The sequence below is a fragment of the Phasianus colchicus genome, chromosome 1, assembly GCF_987193195.1.
Source record: "Phasianus colchicus chromosome 1, bPhaCol1.hap1.1, whole genome shotgun sequence".
NCBI classification, from domain to species: Eukaryota; Metazoa; Chordata; class Aves; order Galliformes; family Phasianidae; genus Phasianus; species Phasianus colchicus.
Window position 1 is genome coordinate 132,302,248 of NC_143436.1, and position 14,068 is coordinate 132,316,315.

Here is a 14,068-nt window from a genome sequence, read left to right on the forward strand (position 1 = left end):
TCATTACTGTATTTCCAACCTGAGAAGCTGATGACAAACTTACCAGAATTGTACACAAACAAAGTGTACAATATCAGAGCAAGATGAAGTGCTGTAAAAAAATAAAAGTTCAAATTTCACTTAGAAACACTACAGCTTATCCAAAATATTTGTTCTGATTTACTATCATTTGATGTGTCAATATATTTTAAAAGTCAATACAGACACAGTTGATTATCTCTGCTAAATTGAGATTTGATGTACCACAAATATTGTATCAGAGATAAAAAGTCAGTGAACAGATTATTGCTAAATCGTCTTATAAGCAGACTAGCTTTCTGTTTTCTCGTGAATAGATGTTAACTGTCAGAAAAAAATCTTATGGTATTCACTCATTCCAGAGAGGATGGCTAAGCTGGGGGTCAACACAGTGAGCCCCCCCCTGAGCAGGATGGGTGCAGGTGTGGTCCTGTGTGGCTGAGCTGTAGCACTGCCCTGGCTGCAGCTGAGCATGGAAGGCACAGAGCAGCCTTTGCAGGCTGAGTGCTTTGTAACCTAAACTCTGCTGACTTTTTGAATGTTCTAGGCAGCTGAGCACCAAAATTGTTTTTAAAATGAAAATTGAAATCCAAGGAACATATGGTCTGTCCACATCATAAAATAAATGTGACAGATTTAAGTGGGGTCTCTGAGTCAAAGCTTTGTACCTTGGCTGCCAGGTGAGGTAAAGTCTGAGCTGACCCATCGTCTTCACCGATCTTCTCGTGCATCTAACACGGCAAATGTCTTTGTGAAAAATGGGACAGTTCAGGCCCAAATCAGTCTGTGCCATATAACTGATTCCCAGGCATGGTTTAGGAGTGAGCACGTGCCAGGGACCGTCCGCACCACGCATGCAGTTGGTGTGTAGGCAAACTGCTTGGAAAGTAAGATAGCTTCTTTGCGTTCAGCATACAGTTGACATCAATGCCCAGGATAGTTGCCAGGCATGTTCCATTTATTGCTGTAAACACAACATTTGAGCACAGCATGTCCATTTTGCTCTCCAGGCAGGCTAGACATTTCATGTATTTCTTAAAGCCTTAAAGTTTGCACATCTTTCTCACTTCATCTCTTGCTGCATTCTCAAGAAGCTACGAATCTAAATGTCAGACATCAATTCAGACCCCAATGTTCAAGAGCCTAAGGACAGCTACAGCAATAATCGTACCTATCAGATACAAAAGAAGACCCTGCAATTGTGACACTGGGTTATACTTGAAGTCTAAACAGGCCAGGGGAGGTAGGTGTGTCAGGACCAAAGAATGAAGAGCAGAGGAACAAAGAATTATACCACCAAAAGCATTTTTGGTTCTATTTCTTTGTAGAGTGTGAAACTAACTTGAGATTGATTCTTTCCACGCACAGATGGGTGACAGACAGAGGAATGGGTGAAAGCAAGTTCTGAGCTGCTAGAATCCAGCTGTACATACACTCAGGCATTCAGATTTAAAACCAAAACCAAAAACCTCAATCATCTTTCTCTCTCCTTCAGTGCTCACATCAGTCAGGAAGGAAAGAACTCTACCTGGAATAATGACAACACAGCCTGATGAGGTCTTGAAGCTATTGCCTAACAAGTAAAGCATTTGAGTTTATGTGATACCCTAGCAGAAAGGGGCCAGGTCCTTGCAATGCTATGTAGGTAAAGATATGCACTCTTTTCAAATTACCTGAGGCATTTGTCTGCTTCAGAATGTTATCAGATTAACAGCAGTCTGTGCAAAATGGCCATCTGAGGCAAATCCCACTAAATTGGGTGTTTGAGAAAGAAAGAAACAAATAAACATTTGTCTTGAGAAGAATACACAAATGACTCTGGGAATGTGATAGTCTTCAGAAAAACCTGGAGAGTATCAGCTAATGCTTGTCTCCATGTGACCCACGCCTTAACCTGATGGGGGCTCCCACAGCGAAATTTGGCTTTGCCACAAGAACACATAAATTCCTTTTCTTTCCTACAAAAATCTGTTTAAGTAGGTACTTGAATTTTCTTAAAACACAAGCACTGTTTGCTTTCTTATTTTTATTCCAGGATAGCATTTTACTTGCCATTTAACATCTCCTTAAACAGACTGTGCACTTTAAATTGTTTTGTTACTAGCATTTTCCCATACAGCTTCACATAAATGTGTGAAAACAGATACTGACCTTGCTTTGTGGCACTCTGACATAGGGCTGAGAAAATCATCTAAACTGAGATCCACACTGAAGCAACAACTTCAAAATATTTCAAAATATACAACACAATTTAGAAGTTGTATGACAGGAAGACTCCACTCATCATCATCCATCTGCTATTTGCAAAGGTATACCTATTTATGGCAGCAGTTATGGCTATTTATTGAACCTGGATTTTGATGATGGGGATTGTTCAGGAGGTGCAGTAATACTGTCTGCCTGGTTCTCTGTATTTATTTTCTAATGATCTGCTACTAGCAATTTTAAACTGAGCACAATGTTGTTTTCTATTTCTGTTCTATTAGCTTGAACATATTTATGCAAAGGCTCCTTTAGACAGCAAAAATCTCTCAGGCTAAAGGCATCTGAAGAACATAAATAGAACTAGTATGGTGCAAAGAAGTTTTCAAGTAAATGAAAGTGAGATTCAGTAGCTACAAGGTTTTTGTGTTTATCTAGGAGTGTAAAAAATTGAGTGGCTTAAAGAGAATGAATAGGCTTTCCCTGGGGGAGATTTTAGCAGAAAAGCACAAGCAACGCTACAGCTCACTCCATTACATTTACTTGTAGATTCCTTCACAATTCTGAGAATGTTGTGGGGGTTTTTTTGCTTTTTTTTTTTTTTTTTGGTTTGGTTTGCTTTTCTTCTCCCAAATTCTATGATTCTAAGATATACTGCAAATACACAGTGTGCTTTTAAGCACGATGCTCTCTTTCTCACTCCTATTTTCCTGATCACCCTTCCATTGGCTGATCAGCAATTTTAAAATTTCAGGTTTTTTTTCTTATATACATTTCCTTCCTTTTTTTTTTTTTTTTTTTTTTTCTCCTGTCACAGCTCAGTGCCAGGTGGCTTAATATTCCCCCTACATTAATTATCTTTGTCAACCTTATTTGACATTGTAGTAGGAGAAGTGCTCTTGTTACGGTATTTGAGTACCTTGCCAGATGGCAACAGTGTGGGAATTCTCCCATATTTGTGAATTAGTTTGATATGACCTGACAGTGAGAGCTTACTTAGAGTGTAAGACAAAGGTGCATAGCCACAGCACCAGCACAGTGAGCTCTGTTGTGTAGATTATGTTTGTACCTTAGCATAAAATGCAGTAATCATCCTCAAGAAAAAATGTTGAATATCAATTCTAGATGGCAGTGAGGACTTTCCCTGGTTGCTGGATTATTGTAAGAGAGAACAGTCCTCTTGCAAGAGTAAAACACGCCACTATGTTAATGCTTTGCCCTGCTGGCATACAGCAAGAGGTGATAGAGCTTCTTATCTTTCTCAGACATCAGAAACAGTCTTTGCTATGGCTGATTTCCTACTTGCAGAATTCCTAAATTGCCTAGGATTACCATAAAGGTTACACAGATGTGTGGAGGGAAAAAAAAAAAAAAAAAAGTTTGGAAAGACTGAAAGAACATCAATTAGCAGAACTCTGCTGAGTACAGAATCTAGTCGTTTTGTGGCCAAAATGAACTGGCTTACACAAAAAATGGAAGAAAAGCAGCATGTTGCTGTGCAGTCAGTGTGGTCCGTCTTCATTATCATGTAACTGCTGAAAAGGAACTAAAAAAGGCATATCTGAACTGGATATAGGCAGGTAACACTGTGGTAGTTTCCATATTGTAGATGAACACACACTTTAGTGAGAAATAATAGTGTCATAAAACAGCAGAAGGGTGTGAGTTAGATGTGAAAAAAAAAGATGTAAGGCTTTTGAATCCATCTCCTGCTACTGGAGGACCATTCCCTGAAGTACATTTTCTCATATTTTGTCTAGCCTGCTTGTTAATGCCCTGCATAATAGTAAATTTAATAATTTCCCTTAGGAGGAACAGATGACACTTTAGTACCTCTCCCTGTCAGGAAGCTGCTGTTGGTATGTTGCCCGCTTTCATTTTCCCAGCTCCGTCTTGTTACTCCTAACAATTACCTGAATAACATTATAAATAATGCTGCTCTTTTTACCCCAGCTCTGCAGTGAGATGGGAGCTAGTGGGACATCTACAGGTTCCCAGAGGGTAACCCATGGGAACTAGTCTCTGGGAAGCAGCCCAAAACCAAGAGTGTTCTATACCTGCAGTGTTGCAGTGCAGCCTCCTTTTCATACATTTACTTCTGTGCTCAGAATAGATAGTTGTAGAGTTATTTTAAATTTTGCCTCTGAGACATATTCCATAGGTCCAGGTGGGCTTTGTGTCCCACGCTCCATTTTGAGAATCGTTATGCTGTAGCACAAGGCATACTCAAGGTTTTCCAATGTACCATTTAGTTTTCCCTAGTCCTGGCTCTGGATTGTTCCTGACAGTAAATAATGTTAATATTCAGTAAATCTGGCCTTGAAAATACTTTGGAAAGCAATGAAAATACCCCTGGAGAGTTTATTATAAGAAATAATTTAAAATAATCAAGTCCATGTGCAAACTCAACATCCTGTTTTTCATATATTTATTGATTGAGAGCCCCTTTTCAGTCATCTGCTGGCCAGAATATGAACAATATATTTTTTGAATAAGAATATGAACAAATATGAACAAATATATATTTTTTTCTACCTAATAGTACCAGTAGATTATCTGACCCATGTATTTTACACAGTTTCTCCCAGCTTAGTTCCCACAGCCTCCTGACAGGTTTGTTTTAGTTTTGTTTACAGTGTTTGAATAAACTCCAGGTTGCTAAAAAGTTTCAGCCACTATTTTCCTGTTCTAATAACTTCAGGAGAACAGAAATGTCATGATGGCCCCAACAGATACAGTTCAACAATGCACTCAAAAAAATGAGTGAATTGAAGCAGCAATAGCAATAATGGAGAAGCACACTGTCATTTCATTCATCTTAAAGGAACTAGATCCATACAAAAAAAGAGCGTGGGAAAAACTTTTTTTGTTGTTGTTCTAAGTTAACAATTTACTCCCTTGAAAGAAACCTAAAAATGGTTTTGTCCTGTGCAAATCAAGAGGTTGATAGGTCTATTTACTTACCAAGACACTATCAACATCTTAATATGGCCAGCTGTGTAATTCTTCCTGAAAGTGAATTTAGCAGTTCTTCACGCATCACTCCAGATGTGAGCAAAGCAGGAATAGTAGACCTTTCCTATTCCTTCTGATGACCAGCACTACTTGCATACTGTGGCACCAGGTACATGCTTGACTTTGTATCACTAAGGGACATAGGTTTAGTGACTCAGTCAGTCAGGTTGATGAGTGGATTTGATAATCTTGAAAGACTTCTCCAACTAATATGCTTCTATGTACAGATACTTTAATGATCCACCAACTCCTGGTCCAACATGTGGCTCATTCACCTGAATTAGCATTCCCGAGAAAAATGCAGGCTATAGAGATTTATATCAATAACAGAAGAAAACGCTTATGTTTGCTATATTTTGCTCTGCTAAATAACAAACCCCAAATACTCACTAAAGCTTTAGTGATGCTTCATTACAAAAAGTATCCGGTCCTGAGAATAAATTACTAATGTTAGTTGGTAGGACATGACCTACCAGCAGTGATTTCAGAGACTAATCCTTTTTTTTTATTGGTCACAGTGTTTCCAAAACAGTAACATAGTACTGCCTAAATTAGAATAGTTAATAATAGTAACAATAGGATTTTTTAAAAATTGCCATCAGTTAAACAGATGTTTACTTCCAGTAGGTTCATTCTATGTCTCAAAGAAGATTTAACCAACTGATGATTATGGAGCTTACTGCAGAGTCTGAGTAACCATGAAGCTTACTTCAGTCATACATAAAGTATACACTCTTTGAATTTTATAAGTTTTATAAGTTTTGCTATTCTTACCTGCAGAGGTGTTCACAATTTCTGAAGTATTTCTGAGACCCATAAAGTCAAACTGATAGAGTCTCCAAGACTTCTGGTCAGCAGCTTCCACTGAGTTTTTTCTCCATCTGTAAATCATTTCTTCTTTAGGATAGCCATCTGAAAATAATTAAATAAGTATCATTTCATTAAAAAAAAAAAAAAAGAAAGAAAAAGGTGATGTACAACAGTATCTGTTTCCTGATTCAGAGATATTTGAGAATAACTAAATTTCTGATCTGACTGTTCAGCTGAAGAGTAATAAGGCACACAAAAATAGAGATGTAATTCCAGGAAAACTATGAATTTCCACAAATGTTTTTTTTTTTTTTTTTTTTTTTTTTCCTCAATGGAGAAAAATTCTGATTCATTCTATCAGAAGTAAATCTCTTCAGAGATGCCATTGGTTATACTAATTAGTGATCTGGACACAGTACATTTACTGCTTCATATACACACTGAATAAGTAGGGCAAATTATATTATTAAAAAAATAGTTGAAAAAAGCTGAAAGTTTAAAAAGTGAAGATAGTCATAATGCAGTGTGTGCTACTATACTTTTGAAATTAACTCAAAAACAGTCCAAAAAAAAAAAAAAAAGCAACACATTTTTAATTAGCTTGAGATTTTTAAAGTGATTATGTTATCATCTTATTCTAAAGGCCATAATAATTAATGAGGCCTCACCTGACCTACACAGCTGAAATAGCTTCTGAATGTCTTTCTTTATCAATTTAGTACTCAGAAGCCACAGTTAATTCTCATGCCAATATTTAATTTCCTTTTTTGTTAGACTGGCATTTTCCAATAGAAGTCCAAAAACAATTCGTCAACCAGTACTAATCATAATAAAAGACAATCTAGAAAACAATGGTTTGCCCATGCCAGTTAAGACTAGATTGTTCTCTAATGCATAATCCAGTATACTTCTATTCATCTAATAATTAATGTAGTAGATGTAGATTACAAAGCAAATTAAAAGCCTAACAACAACAAAGACGGTTAATATAAATATCTAATCAGTATTTTGGATACTAATACACTTGGTTTTTGTGTTGCAAAACTGCTACTCTGGTCATGGTGCTTTTTCTTGACATTTTCCCATATGTGTCTTCTTTGTCTCGTTTAAAATTCCACCCTGCTGGGCACTGTTGTAAGGTGTGCATGACTTCATTTATCCTTCTTCTTTACACAGCATGAAAAATACCTACAAGTCCCTCAATTCTAACCTGCAGAAAATAACTATGTGTTAATTCAAATGTAATATCCACATATTTTCCATGAATGAGAATAAAGAAACAACACATGAAGAACCTAAGTAAACAACAAAAACAAGCCCTGCCATTCTCCACAAGAACTCTTGTTGCCAAGCAATTTTCACTGCCAATTTTATTGTGCCAGGCTGTGAGACCGATTCAAAGGTTAATTTTTTTTTTTGGCTGGCAGATTATGGCAGAAGATGCAGAGGTACAGTGAAAGAACAGAAAGCTTTGCAGGATCTCCAAGCCTTAACCGTGAATCCCCTAATTTTTTTTTTAATCATAGAATCATACAATGTCCTGTGTTGAAAAGGACCTCAGTGATCATCTACTTTCAACCCCCCTGCTATGTGCAGGGTCACCAGCCACCAGACCAGGCTGCCCAGACCCACATCCAGCCTGGCCTTGAATGCCTCCAGGGATGGGGCATCCACAGCCTCCTTGGGCAACCTGTTCCAGTGTGTCACCACCCTCTGAATGAAAAACTTCCTCCTAATATCTAACCTAAATCTCCCCTGCCTTAGTTTAAAACCAATCCCTCTGGCCCTATCACTATCCACCCATATAAACAGTTGTTCCCCTTCTTGTTTATACACTTCCTTCAAGTACTGGAAGGCCACAACGAGGTCTTCCAAGAGCCTTCTCTTCTCCAACCTAAATAATCCCAGTTTCCTCAACCTATCTTCATAGGAGAGGTGCTCCAACCCTCTGATCATCTTAGTGGCCCTCCTTTGGACCTTCTCCAAGAGCTCCATATGCCTCCTGTGCTGGGGGCCCCAGGCCTGGACACAGTACTCCAGATGGGGCCTCACAAGAGCTGAGTTGAGGGTTAAAATCACCTCACTCTCCCTGCTGGCCACCTCTTTTTTAATGCAGCCCATTAAGCCTGGCTCCTATTTGAGAGAGCCTCTGATTACCTGCTAAACAATGTGTAACTGAAAGCCTCAGGAGCCTTCCCAAATTGGCTTTATTTTGATACTTTCATTTCCACAGTTCAGGAAGAAAGAGGTATCAAATTCCTCCTGTCATGTTGTGGCTGCTGTGCCCTCATGCTAAGAGGCAGAGGCAGAATTGCTCCTTCCCTGTAAAGCAGTTATGGAACCACAAGGGTGCACACCAATGCGTTCTGGGTCCTAATCCTATCTCCTAGCATGGATTTATGTCCTGATACAGAAGAAAGGAAATCACTGCTCTCTTGCAATCAATAAACCAGCTTGATGCAGAACTTGTTGCCCAAATTGTGAATGTGCAGATTTTCTAGTAGATAGTTGATGGGGACCCTTTTCTCAAACGAATTCTAAAACATTCCTTCATTAAAATCACACTGACTACATGAAAATATTAGGATCTTAAAACCTGAGATTGCATTTGCAATATGTCAGGATAAGTTTGATCAGCATGATAGAACACCAGAGAAGATGAGATTTTATTTGGCGACACACTGAGTTCAATAATATTTTGAGAGGAAAAAACAGTATAGGGAGATTTTTGGCCTTTCTTTTTCATCTTATGGCCAGCCCACCAAAAATCAATTACAGTGTCAGTAATATCGGAAACTTTCTGTTGCATGATCCAATGCATAGCTGTTTGTTCCTGTATGAGTAGCATGTAGTCAAGTGCAAGTTCCTTCAGTATTCCTACTGTAGTTTTGACTAAACAGAGACAGCTTCAATTTGGGAATGTCTACTTTTAGTATTACTTATCATCACTAAATAGTAAGGAACTGACTCCAGGAGATGAGCATGCCCTTTAATCCACAGATACTGACATCTGCTCTTAGAATAGCTGTGTTACATCAAAGAAGAGAGTTATTACTGATGCAATGAGAGTTGTTTCAGCCTGTTTCAGCCTGTAACTGTTATTGTGTTCTGCTCCTGTGCTCAGTAACTTCACCTCTGCACTCATTTGAAGGGTATAATATTTCCTATGGAATAATGACATCTGCTTGGACAATATATCACAACTAAGATTCATCTAACTTACAGAATAGGCTATGGAGAATGGCTGTTGGTATGGTGATGATGGTATGCAGTATTTCTTGTAGATAGCCTAATTGCTTCTAGCCCTCTGAATGCTTCATTTTACAACATTATAAGACCTGGAGACCTCAGTGCTTCTAGAAGAAAATGTAACTTCTGCTATTCAGCCTGCAACACAACTAAGAGTGTATTATCTATAGAAATATCTGTTTTCTTGCACTTCACCAGCTTGACAAATGACAGTAAATTACCTTAAATTCTTGACCTTACGGCATCAAGCCATCCATGCTGAACAAATTGCTATCAAGTGCATTTAACATAGGAGATTGCTTTAGGATATGTGAGAATATCCATACTGTGGTGGAGCAATGCTTCAGGAGGGCAAGAAGACTTTTCAGTGGTTGCTAGTCAGTTGGCAAGGGAAACAGCTGGGAAAGCAGATGACGCTAACAACAGATTGACACTGTGTTACAGCTGTTAAGCTTCTGATAATATGCAACTCTGGAACTTCTCAACCCACGACCTTCCATTTCTCAGACATTAATTTATTTGAGTGTCTCTGTTCTCTCTCTCTCTTTCTTTTCTTTTTTTTTTTTTTATTTTTGTCTGATTGTTGTTCTGTATGCTCTGTTGCAGCTATTCTTCCAAAGGTTTTAGATTTATATGCTACTACGTAAGAATTTTAGAAAGCACCTTGACCATTTGGATTTTTATAAGATTGGCATTACATGCATTTTGAGTAATTTAAAATGGAGTGAAGAACATATTTTGCTGCAGTTAATTTTTAAGAACACTCCGGGAAGTATCCATATAATTGCTATTCATGAATACAAAGGATTGGTACCTTGAAGCTTTACTCAAAGGCTTAAACATATACATTTTTTGAAATGTACCACCAATTTTAACCCCAGTAAAACAAACATTGATAAGTAATAAATGCACTTTCTACTGTTTTGGAGGTGAACCTATAATAACAGAATGCCAAATTGTTATGACAACCTGCGAGATTCTGTGAATTTTATTTTATTTCCCTTCTGTTATTGGAATAATTGAACAAACGTTACCATAGCTTCTCACATCACCACATCATTTATAATGGATAGGTTAAGAATAATGGACAGTTAGAAATAGTCATTCTCCCTGCTCATATGGATTCACTTCCTATGGAGACTAGGTGGTTTTGCAGAACTCTCCACCAAACCACTGGAGAAATGGCCAAGGCCAGAAACATCTCCAGGCTGGATGCGAGGCGTATGCAGTCACAAGGTAGTGGAGAAAAATGGTGTGAAGTGGCACTTGAAGCACATCTGCTGTAGGAGTCAGCCCTGATGGAAAATCAGCAACTTCCGTAATAGAAGCATTGACGTATCCATGCTATTAGTGCACACGCCTCTAACCTTGATTTCCTCAGTGCTGTTTGTTCTCTGGGCATCTCAGAAGAGCGGTTGATTTCTACATGTCACTTCTCTTTTAATGGTCCTACCTCAGTAAGGTCATAGAGATGGGAGAAAGGTACTGGAAAGGGGGTCGTACCGACAAGGACAGAGACTGGGACTACTAGAAGTTTTACATGGAAACATACTACTTTACATTATTTTTACTAAAAAACAGTAAAAGTGAGAGAGAAGGAGAAGCATGTCTCCCAACTTTTCAGACATAATTTTACTGCTGGTTCCTCAAACTTTGTATAAAAATATTACACAGGCAGAACATGCTTGTAGCAGGAAAAATAATGCAAAAATGAAACTCATCTCTCCTTCCTAGCCCAGAGCATGTAATGATGAGCTAATGAAAGCAGCAGCAAAAGTGAAAATACGGGGAAGCACAAAAGGAAGGATCAGTTCAGTTAAGTATCTGCCAAGAGGCTGATGCTTGTGACTGGAGTATATATCTGAAAGACATAGCTGGATTCTAGGAAGGTTCTGCTTTTCCATGAATGTTTGATATATTCAAAATCAGAAAAGAGCATGAGCTGGCAGATAAGCTGTCACCATCTGCTTTTGCTCAGCTTACACCATAGACATGGAGAGTGGATGGCAGATTCAACTGCTGCTGATAAGAATGCTGCAGAGAGGATGTCCTGACACAATTAGAGGTAGGCCACTAGAGGCAGCCCTTTACACCTGGCAGCCGGCAGCTTCCAGTCATACTTTTCTTCCTTCGATGCTACCCAGTAAACTCTTCTGGCTAACTGGGAGACCTCAGTCAATACAGCCTCAACCAAAGTGGATTGTGAAGTCCAGGAATGCATTTTTCTGTGGTGCCATGCTAAGGATGACAAATCAGAAGCGTTCACAAAAGCTGCCTGAGCTCTTTTTCTTGCTAGCATCTTTATAAACACTCCTTCATTGGCAAGCAAAATTGCATTTTTAAATCCAGAATTGTCAGCGTTTTGGGGGAAGAGGCTTCTCAGTAATCTAATCCTGTACCTGTCTGATGTTTGTTCTTAAAAGGTGGGCATGCTTTAAACTAAAAGAATCTTGGAAATTTCCCCGAAGGTTCTGCTTGCTTAGATCTCATGATTGCATACACGTAATAGGCAGATGGCAGAAAGAACAAAGGTCCAGTTCAACTTGTTTAAAATAGAATAAAATAAAAAAGAGGTGATACAGAAACTTTGTTATGCCTTTTCAGGAGGAACCCATTGGGGTAGACTGAAGCAGAAGTAATGGAAACAGTTCTGAGACATTTCACTGTGTATACTGAAGACCTACATAAAAAAGAAAAAAAAAGAAAAAACAAACTCTTAATTTAATGCAGATTGTGTTTTCTCTGCTCACAAATGAAGGTGATTACCTTTTTTTCTTGCTCACTGATTTAGAAAGAGAAAAGAAAAAAGCAGAGATATTTTAAAAGACAGCTATAATAATAAAGATAGATGAGAATGCTGTGAAGATAGCTTTAAAAACTGAAGTGATTTATTTCAGCAGTTGTAGATAATTACACTTAGGTGATAACTACAGCAATCACAGATGTTAGTCTTTTGCCCTGTCTGCTTGCATTAGCAACTGACACCTTATTAACTGTACATTAGCCCATGAAAGATGTCGACCAACATAACCATAACTGCAGAATAATGGAACTGCCCCAAATGTAAAGGATGCATCTTCTATGAAGAATTTTTCTACCTAAAAATGTATTTTAATATGATTGTAAAACTACTTTGGCTACGAACAAGAGAATGCAGACCCCGTCATCAAAGTGGTTAGTAATTAATGCTTAATTATCTTTTTTACTCTGGACTAATCTTGATTTTTGAGAGGAGTGCTAGATGCAGGTACAATTTACTGGTACACCACGTGGCTTAGCTTTTGAGAGGAATGGATGGCATCAATGCATCTTTTGAGCATTCAAAATAGAAGAGGAAAAGAAGAGTGCTGCTATCGGCTAGAGAAGTCTCATAAGAAGGATTTTCTGATAAGCAGATCTTGCAGAAGATAAACACTTTCCTTCTTTTTTTTTTTTTTTCTTTTTGCTACTCATAGACCAATTTTAATCTTGCCTCAGAGAAAACAACAAAGCTAATAAAAAGGTGTAAATTAGAAGAGAATGAAGAAAGAAGAACAAACAAGACTGGACTGAGAAGACAGACAAGCTTTTCACTGAAGACATTTAGAGATGTGGCTTTTCTGCAGGCTCCCTTTCTGAAATAATCTGTTTTGTTGTTATTGTTGCGATTTTTTAAAATCTAACAGCTACCTCTCATGTATGGGTTACTAAGATTTGGTCACAAACTGCCTAAGTAGAGAGAAACCCTTACCCCAAGTATAATTTCCTAAAATATAGGTGGAATGGCTTGAGATCATATTCAGAAACTAAGGCAGTTTTGTTGCATCATACCTTTGCACTCTGTCCTTATGCCCATCGATCAGTTTTCCTTTTGATTCATTTGCAATGGGTAACAACAGTGACTTGTTCTTAGAAAATCGTTGTTTTTATCACATATTGATATAATCACAATTTTCTATTGTCTTGCAAATGACTTCACCTTTTCTGAAAAAAAAAAACCAAACCCAAGCCACCAAAGCAACAAAAGTTTCGTCATTCATCTTATCTTAGTGTTTTGCTATGCACTTTTATTAATGTACTTATTTTTACTGCTTGCTTTTATTTGAAAGACAATATTCAGAAGCCTCGCATACAGCAATTGTTTTTTCCTATCTCCTTGCATTGCTCTGGCTAGCTGATTATCCCACAAATTATTCCACTGGTAATTAGAACACCTGCTAAATGTTCAGATTCTTCTGATTTAGCTATATTGCATCCTCATTCTCAGCATCGTTAATGGCAAATAGTCTCATCTTGCTCCTAGCTTACTGGATATAAATTGTACCTTCTCTAAGGAGCATTCCTGCATAGATCAGTGTTCTAAGGGCACATACTGAAACCTTGCTTAGTCATATGCAGTCTTGTTCATGGATTTTACAGAATAGATGCTTCATCCCAACCTAGTATACTGTTGCGTACAGAAAAATGTGAAGATTTTACCCTTGGTTTTCTTCAATGACACTGCCTTGCAGAGAAAAACAACAGTCCTTTTTTTTTTTCCTAGTTCAGTTTTCCTCTGCATCTGGATGTTTCTGGAATATGTGCATTTTCTATGCTCCATGTAATTTAAATATTTCCTGCTTTTAAAAGAAGGTGCCAGAAAGAGACAGAATTTCATTTTCTAACTCTTTGCTCTGCTTTTTTCTTGCTAGCATGGCTATTTCATAGTCTTTGACTCTTCTCCCCTCCCTCACTTAGACTTAATGCGGCCTACAGTATTGACTAAGCGATGCTGAGAACTCAAGAGCTGTATGCC

The 14,068-nt window shown here is 38.0% G+C and overlaps 1 protein-coding gene across 2 annotated transcripts in view; it reads right to left on the bottom strand.

The window, feature by feature from the left end:
* The window catches only part of GABRG3 (gamma-aminobutyric acid type A receptor subunit gamma3), a 297,135-nt gene that overhangs the window by 37,053 nt on the left and 246,014 nt on the right, over nt 1-14,068 (bottom strand). For both annotated transcript variants that reach the window (XM_031605275.2, XM_031605274.2), the window contains exon 6: nt 6,010-6,147. In XM_031605275.2, coding sequence (XP_031461135.1) covers nt 6,010-6,147 — 138 coding nt within the window. The remainder of the gene's footprint in view (nt 1-6,009; nt 6,148-14,068) is intronic.